The sequence below is a fragment of the Ursus maritimus genome, unplaced genomic scaffold (genome assembly GCF_017311325.1).
Source record: "Ursus maritimus isolate PB19 unplaced genomic scaffold, ASM1731132v1 scaffold_14, whole genome shotgun sequence".
Lineage (NCBI taxonomy): Eukaryota > Metazoa > Chordata > Mammalia > Carnivora > Ursidae > Ursus > Ursus maritimus.
In genome coordinates this window covers 38,567,292-38,575,897 of record NW_024423786.1, presented here as the reverse complement: position 1 = coordinate 38,575,897, position 8,606 = coordinate 38,567,292, and the positions used below count along the sequence as shown (strand labels likewise).

General features: G+C 57.8%; 1 protein-coding gene across 1 annotated transcript; it reads right to left on the bottom strand.

Moving 5' to 3' along the window:
* Positions 1–449: 449 nt before the first annotated feature.
* On the bottom strand, positions 450–7,638 carry CUNH3orf18 (chromosome unknown C3orf18 homolog). Its single transcript, XM_008703734.2, has 4 exons — positions 7,048–7,638; positions 4,015–4,040; positions 3,304–3,451; positions 450–2,068 (listed from the first exon to the last, which is right to left on the bottom strand). The coding sequence occupies exons 1-4, from the start codon at positions 7,636–7,638 to the stop codon at positions 1,988–1,990; spliced, it is 846 nt and encodes a 281-aa protein (XP_008701956.2). The 3' UTR covers positions 450–1,987.
* Positions 7,639–8,606: the final 968 nt, after the last annotated feature.

Here is an 8,606-nt window from a genome sequence, read left to right as displayed (position 1 = left end):
GGACAGTTGGTCCCCCTAGTATCATTCCCTCCAAACCCTTCTGAACCCTGTAGGTGGCTTCCATACAAATAACCTTAACGTCTCCCACCCCCACCCATCCCCTGCACCCTTGTGCTCCAGGAAAGACCACATTATTTTGTTCTCTTTTGTGTTCCAGCTCCTACGGATCCTGAGGCACCCCACCCTGCCCTGGACCTTGAGGCTCAAGCCCCCTCCTTCCTCAGGCCCCACAAGGTCTCGTCCACTTGGCCTTTCCACCCCAGGGGATGGCAGGCATTGTGACCCCACAGCACAGTTGAGACCCGAGGCCCCAGAGCAGCCTGAACTCAGGGCCAGAGGCATTTCATCAGATAGATCACGGAAAACCAGCTGGGCTCCCAGCTCATCGCTGGGATCCTAGTGACTATTCCTAGGCCCCCCACAGCCCCGAACCCATCCTGTCCCTCCTGGGGTTTCACACCCCAAGTGTCACAGGCTCACACTCTCTTTGTGTAAACATCTTAATTACGTCTTTAATGCTTTCACATGGAGGTGCCGAGTTCCACTACAGCGTCTGTGCACCCTAAATTACCCACAGCCCTCCAGTTGGTTCGAGTGCTGATGTATTTATAGCATCGAGGGGAGGGAATACATCCCAAGTCTTCCCCACACGGGTTTCCTTGGCCCTCCCCTCCTGACACGTGGTATTTGCCCAACAGAAGGTCTGTGCTGCCGCCCCCGCGTCCCCTTCCAACCAGCGGAGGACAGCGATGGTGGTGAGGCTGGGCATGGGCCGGGGGGGTGGGGGCGCGTGCTTCTGTGCTTGTGTGTGTGTGCATGCCCAGAGGAGAAGACGACCCAGCTCTTGGGGTCTGGCTTGGTCCCATGCCTTGCCCAGATGCCCCAAACTGGCAGAATTCCTGAGGGGTGTCGGGTGGGTGGACAAGGGGTGGGTGGGCTGTGCTATCAAAAAATAAGTCTGTTTCCCATGGGGCTATCCCCACCCCGTTTCAGGCACAGTCAGAACGTCCCCAAATAGCCCACAGCTTGGGACCAGTGCCCTCAGATCAGTAGCCTCTCCCACAACCCTAGATCCCCAATATACAATGGACAGGGAACCGTTTTCAGAAGCGGGTTACCTGCCTTGTAGAGCCCAATGAAGAGATGCGGTGGGCAGCAGGATCTTGACCTTGGCTTCCCTCTCCTTTCAGTCCCTGAACACTGGAGGCAAAGAGAGTGGCCTATCCTGGTGCTCCCCCACTCGTCAAGGGGTGGGGTGGACTTGGAGGGCAGAGCCAATGCAGAGTGTCTCCATCCTACCCTGTGCCGGGACAGGGACATACACCTGCACATGAACACATTCACACACCTGCCAGGGGCACCTGTATGCCCCTCCCCCGCCTCCTTTCCCCCTTCCCAGCCAATAGCCGGCTGCCAGGAGGGGTGGCTGGGAGGCCTCGTGAACCCTCCAAAATACAGATGGACCCTGGGTAGGAGCAGCCCTCTTCCTGGCATCTTTGCCCACCAGGCAGTTCTAGTGTTCCATCCCTGGGCTTTTCCCAGGGTGCCATCACACCCTGTCCCCAAGACCCGGTTGATTGCCCCTCCTTACTCCAGAGGAGGCTGCAGATTCCAAAGACAGGTCTCTCCCTGAAAAGGGGAACCCTTCCCTACCTCTTCCCCTTCCTCCTCCCATCCCTTGTCTCCCCCCCACTTCCTCCACATTAGAGGAGCAGACGGTGGTGTGAGGGGTCTGGGCAGGACACAAGGAAGCCAGCAGTGGCTCTCAAACTTCCTGATATGAGGGATGCCCTCTAGGCCAGGGGACCTGAGTAGCCAGATGTCCAGCCTGGCCAGGGCCCTCTCTTAGAGCCTGGAGAGTCAGCAGGTGGGTCCTTGAAACAGCTGGTAGGTCCTGAGAGTGGGTCTTAACAATCACGGAGGGGGCAGCTCAAGGGGCACGATGGCAGATGTCTTCATCAGAGGTCCGGGCCTGTCCTCAGGCCACTCACGCATGGATGGCATTGGCTACGTCAGTGAACACCAGCCGGCTGGGCCTCTGCAGTGGGCCCTGAGAGGGGAGCGTGGTCTGCAGAGAGATAGTCAAGGGCATTAGGGACTTCGACCAAGGCCATGTACTCTCTGGCCCAGTCACTCCCACCCTTGCTTCCTGATTTGCCTGTTTGTGCTTGGCACGAGTTAGGCCTTCTGTTTGGAACGCCCTCCTTGCAAGTTCAGCCTGGAAATACCATCTGGTTCTGATGACTCCCCCCCACAGCCATCACCAGCTTGCCAGCACGCACTTACCCTGTCGGCCTAGAGGCTGGATGCATTATGCATGCCCTCCTCTCTCCCAGCAGAAGGGGGATCACCTCTGCACACCCCAGCTCTAGCACTGGGGCTGGACCAAGGGAGGCACCCAAGAAACAACTGTCAAATTGTCAGTTGTCCCATGGGCTGGGCGGACTGGGGTTTTCAGCCCGATTTCCCAAATACCCCAAGTGGGGAATGTATCCTGGTCAGTTGCCACAGAACTGATGGCAAAACCAGGGGTTCTCTGGACTCTGAGTGTGGACTTAAGAAGAGCCCAGTCTCCTAATTCTGCCTCTGGCGGGTCCAGATGCCTCCAGCAACATCTAGGGCCAAGGCAAGGAGAAATGCAAAGGGGTTTCATGGGTCAGGGAGAGATCAGGCCTCCTCATGGTGCTCTGGCCCTCGGGTATTTGGGGCACTGGTGGCAATCAGCCAGTGGCTCTGGCCCGGTGACCACACAGGTACCCAACCCTTTGGATGTAAGAGGCAAGTCTGGCTAGGGTCGCCATCCACCTGGGGTCTGTCAGTTACTAGGACCCACCAGTCTACTCAGAGGGGCCGCTGTTCCAGAATCTGACCCCCACCACAACCCACTCAGGAGACATGGGCCCTCAGGGGGCAAAGGCACCAGGCTCTTAGCCCCCAACCATCTCTCCCATCAGCCCACTCCTGCTTTCCTAGCCAAGGCATGGGGGCACACAGGGCAAGAATTAGAATTTTCATTTGCGGATGAGAAAGCAGGGGCTCAGAGAGGCCAAGGGGGCTGCTGAGATCACTAGGTTATCAGGGGCTGGATCCCAGGGCTGCCCTGGCCTCGTGCAGTCAGTTTGTGGGTTGCCATGAAGAAATTCTACCAGTTTCTAAACCAACCTGACAAAACCTGTACACCTGATAGCCGCCACCCACCCACACGGCAGGTGCTGGAAAGCTGCACGAGAAAGGAGGGAGGGTGGGGGCAGAAGAGTCATGAGCGGGCTACAGGCTGGCCAGGGGAGCCTGGTGAGTGCCCACCTTGCCCTGTGCGGCCTGCACAGAGCCGGCAGCCTGCATGGAGGCGGCGTCCCGCCCGTGCTCCAGCAGCTCCTGCTCCAGTTCATCTTGTTCCTCCGTAGGGTCGAAGTTGTACATGGGCATGAGCTGGTGGCGGAGCTTCTCCAGCCTGGGGGTGGGGGCAGAGGCTGCTGGGGACACAGCAGGCACTTCCCCTCCTGCCAGCCCTCAAGGCCCTGCCCACTGAGCGGCTGAGCCCCAGCACACAGCTGTGTTTGGGGTGGGGGTGGCGGTGGGGGTGGGGCTCAGATTTCCCCTGGGATTAAATGAAAGACATTTTTTGTACTTGCATACCACCTCCACCCCTCAGATGGATAGTTACCCACTCCTGGGGTCAGCTGGGGCCATGGCCCACATAGGCATCATCTGCGGGGTTCATGGTGACTGCCTAGGCCTGGCCCTTGTGTGATCCACAGCCTCTGGGGGCCGGGCAGGGGAGGGGAGTCAGTGACCTGTAGCTCGGGGCAGTGGGGCAAGGGGGGCTCAGCACTCCCCGAGGGCAAGTAGCCATCCCCAGCCTTCAGTGGCCAGAAGAGGACCCAGCTCCCTGATGAGGGAGAGGGGCCCCAATGGTGGTGGGACGTTCTTCCCCCCGCCCGCCCCCCACGGCCCCTGGAGTCCAGCCCAACACTGCCACCAGGCTGCAGTTCTGGGTGGCAACTGGGGAGTTACCTCTTCTTCTTCCTGATGTACAAAACCTGCAAGAGAGGGAGCAGCGTCAGACGGCCAGGCAAGGAGCCCCCGATAACCCGGCAGTTCCTGGGGAAAGCGACAAGCTGGGGCTGATGAACAGGAGAACCGTGGGTCCCTAATGCCTCCAGGGTTCCCTCCCAGGGACACACACATCCTGCATTTGTGCCTCCTCCTGATGCGTATCAGCTGCCGACGGTGCCTGGGCTCGAAGTGGGGAGCAGGCCTGTGCTCTCTCATAGGTACGGAGCGCAGCTCCAGCCACTCAGCGCTGCCTTGCACTCTTCAAGGGGGAGGGGAAGACTTCAGCAACCCCCCTTCCTCTCTACTCCCCCCAGGCCCAGAGCCGTGTATGGGAAAAAAGAACAGGGGACAGGGAGTGGCCAGACTCTGCAGGGCAGTGCTCGAGGCGAGACGCTGGGCTGGGCTTCTGGGGTCTCCATGGGAGGCTGATCGCTTCGGTGGACAGGGACTGGGGAGGAGAGCCCGAGTTCCTGGACAGCAACCTAGACTAAATGCCAGAACCCAGATGCTGGAGGAAGGTAGGAAGGCCCCTGGGTCCTAACCCCCATTGTACAGACTTGAAGATAAAGCCTGAGAAAACATACAAGACCCAAGAGCTCTGGGCTGGAGCAGGACATTCCTGTACAAAGCATTTGGGCGGGGGGGGGGGGAGGAGAACGGGCTGACCACCGGGGCAGGGACTCCAGGGACCCCTGCCACCATCTGGCTTTTCCCTTGACTGCCAGGAGCATGGCCACATCTGCCTTGGGAAAGCTGTGTCCCTAGACTCTGTCCCTAACCCTCTGTGGCTCTCATACACTTTGTGCCTCATTCACAGCTTGAATCTGGTTTGGTTTCCAGCCTGGCCCAGAGTTCCTCCTGCTGCTTGTTTCCTGGGAAACCCCAAAGGCTTGAAAAGAAACTGAGGTGTCCCTTGCTCTCCATCCCCTCCAGGTGGTCACATGTGGATGATCCCCTTGCTCACCTGTGGGTAGAATGCTGGAGGAGCTCGAGGTCTCAGATCCAGGCCCTTCATTCCCTGTGGCCCTGTCCTACAGAGGGATCTTCACAAGAGGCCAGAAGCTTATCCAGTCTCCAGCCTTGCCCCCGCTGCTCCCTCTGCCCCAACAATCGACACCACCCTCCCACATACCTTCCTTTCCAAATCTTCCCCACGCCTCGCCATCCAGCTGCAGTCCTGTCTCCTCCAGGAAGCCCGCCCATACCACTCGGTCTGCGTGAGGCACACAGCCCAGCACTGATTTGCTCTTCCTGGTACCCAGCATGGCCCTGCTGGGGGTTGGCACAATAGGAGAGGGGGCAGCCCTCGGGGAGCATCTTTGGTCCTGTCCTCTAATGCCCAGGAGCTGTTTCATGCCCTCTACTGCCTTCATCCCATAATCTTCCTACCTCTCTGGTTTGGGCAAGAAGGCCCTCTAGGGGCGCCTGGGTGGTGCAGTCGTTAAGTGTCTGCCTTCGGCTCAGGGCGCGTCATCCTAGCATTCTGGGATCGAGCCCCACATCAGGCTCCTCCACTAGGAGCCTGCTTCTTCCTCTCCCACTCCCCCTGCTTGTGTTCCCTCTCTCGCTGGTTGTCTCTCTCTGTCAAATAAATAAATACAATCTTAAAAAAAAAAAGAAGGCCCTCTAGCCTGGCCTTCTGAATGTTCCTGCAGAATGAAGCATCAGGGAGTCCTCCCAAGTTCCTGGGACACAATCTTTGCCCTAGAGTTCCAAGGGCAGATTCCAGACCCCACTTTTTCCCTGAGGTAAGGCTTTTCCGGTTTGCTTCAGTGCCACATGGGTGGCGCGGGGAAACACTGGCGTTCTGCCCCCCCCGGGCGCTGCTCATTCTGTGTGTTGCATCCTGGCCCTGCTTGCTGGCCAGCTCTTGTTCCCTGGCAGCGATCCGGAGCCTACAGGGCCCATATGGCAACCCTGGTTGAACAACAGCTCCAGCCAGGTCATGGAGGGACCATCCACAGCCTTATTTGCCAGAGCAGCGTGGTCCTGAGCCTAAGGCTGGCCATGACAGCCTGCAAGTGGCAGTGGCCAGTATGCCACCATTGTCAGGCCCCCCCGGGGGAGCTCAGGTGCACCTCCCCCCCTTCCTGGTCTTAGCCAGCACCATCTCCAGCAGTCCCTCCATGACATTCTGAGTGTCCGTGTAGCAGATTAGGGGCAGGGCCCATATCTGCAGGGACAGACACCAGATCTGGAAACATCATGTCCCCTATCAGGGAACACCTTCAGTCTTCACCCCAGTTCACCTCCATCCTGACGTCTGCCCAATTCTGACCTTTCTTGTGGTATTGGGGTCAGGCTTCCACTTTGGGGTCTCAGCTCTAATGTTGCCTCCTCAGTGTGTCCCTGACCACCCAGCCTAGAAAGTTTTCCTGCCCAATTCCCCAACTCAGTCCCCCTGGGCTTCCCTTGACATCGTTGGTTTTATCTGTCTCCTATTTCCTATAAGAACCGTTCAGCAGGCCTTGGTCTCCCTAGTCCCCGGGGACGTGAAGCCTCAGTGCAGGGCAGGAGCCTAGGAAATAGCTGCCAAGTGAATGAACGCCACCAGCAGCCTGCCATGCCCGGAGTGGTCTGCCCACACTGCGGCCTGTGATCTATTCCCATTGCCTTCTGGCCTCTACTCCTATTCCTCCCTCCCCCCACTTGCTTCACTGTCCTGCCTGCTGCTCACAGAAGCTCCTGCCTGCCTCCAAACTTTTGCCCATCAGGACTCTCCACCTGGAGCACCCTTCCTCCCCAACTCCTCCGTGGCCCTCATGGCCCAGCTCAAGACACCATGTATCCTCAGAACCCTCTCTGGTTCTTCCGGTTGGAGGCAGCCCCTCTGGTTTCCGGGCGCCCAGTGGACACATCCCTGAAGAAGGGGAAGACTGTGCTATCATTAACAGAAAATTGTCTTCTGATTAGAGTCTCTAAAATTAAAACACTGACACCCCGCCCCCAACTGACAGCCACCTGGGTCAGCCCCAGCCTACCAGCTCTTACCATGGCCACAGCCAGGCCAATCACCGTGATGATCCCAAAGGACAGAAGCATTGTGCCCACGCCAGCTGTGCCACCAGCCACATCGGGGATTCTAGTGTCATTAAAGCTGGTGGCTTCTATGCTGAGGGTGCTGGTCTCGGAGGCTGGCCCCTCTGTGGCAGGCTTCAGGTCAGGCTCCGTGGTGGGTGGGCGGCTGCTGAGCCAGCCCCTGGCAGGCGGGATCCTGGAGTCCATGACGATGCTGAGAGACTGCCTGTGGTCAGTCAACCTGCCAACTTGCTTCTGACATGGGTAGTGTCCTAGCTGGCGGCCCCTGCTATGCCTGCAGGCTGCCACCTCCTGGGAGAAAGGGAGCTTCCCGGCCCCCTGGGTGCTGGAAGAGAAAGAATGAAAAACATAAGGCTTAGGACAGGACTCAGTGGTGACATCCAGTCCCCCTAAGTTCTGAAGATACTGGGGAAATAAAAGTTTGAGAGCAAGGGTAAGTTCAGGGGACATTTGGACATGTCCTTTACTTAAGTACAGTTCCTGTGTGGATTTAGGAAGGTGAAAATGAAGCCCTGCCCCTTCTTTTGAGGGTATGATAATCATAGTGATCATACTTAGAAAATATGAAAGGTAGTCGGGAGGTTTGAAAGAAAAAGTCTCTCCCCTGCATAATACCCACCCTTCCGTCCCCCTACTCCCTGCATTTCCCGCCTCCTTCACTCCCTGCCCTCCCATATCCCTCACCTCCTGCTTGGAGAAAAAAACAAAAAAACACTGCAGCTTTTTCCTTTCCTGGAGGCAAACACTTGCCCAAGAGTCAGATAACCCTAGGCACGTCTCTCCACCTCTCTGGGTCTCAGTTCTCCTGAGTCTAAGATGGAGATTAAAAACAAACAAACAAACAAACAAACAAACAATACCCCACCTCCCTCAGAGTCTCAGAGGGTCACAGGGTGATTGAGATTCAGAATGAACTGGTCCCTAGAAAAGGCTTAGCTCAGTGTAACGCCTACCCACAGTAAGCACCCAGTATATTGGCTTTCCCCCCTGGCTAACCCACTTGGGAAATGGGGAGCCACAGGAGCCCCTCGACCTAGCCCACTGTGTGATCCAGGCTGTGTTTGCAGGGGGTGGGGGGTTGCGGTGTGGATGACAGGTGTGGAGAGACTAGAAGGCAGGAAGGGGAGAGAGCCTAAGGTCAGGTCCCCTGGCAGGGCTTCTCTGCATGTTCTTAGGGTCACTGTACCCCCATAGGGGAGCTAGGGGCTGCCAGGGACAAGGGAAACAAGGTGAGCAGGGAGCGTATATTCAGATGCAGGGGTGGAACTCCCACTCTGAGGTGCTTCTCCCCCTCTCCCCCCACTCCTCCCTTGGGAACAGAGAGTGAGAGATGCGTCCAGACCAGGGTGTGGCTTACATCTTCCCAGGCCAGAGGCCCTGGGTAAGGCAAGGTGGGAAGGGGTCCCAGCCACACTGCAGAAGGGCGGGCCTAGGGAGATGAGGGTACACAGCTAAACGGCTGCACACATACATCCCTGTGCTAGCTCATGGATGTATGTGGCAGGCCTCCC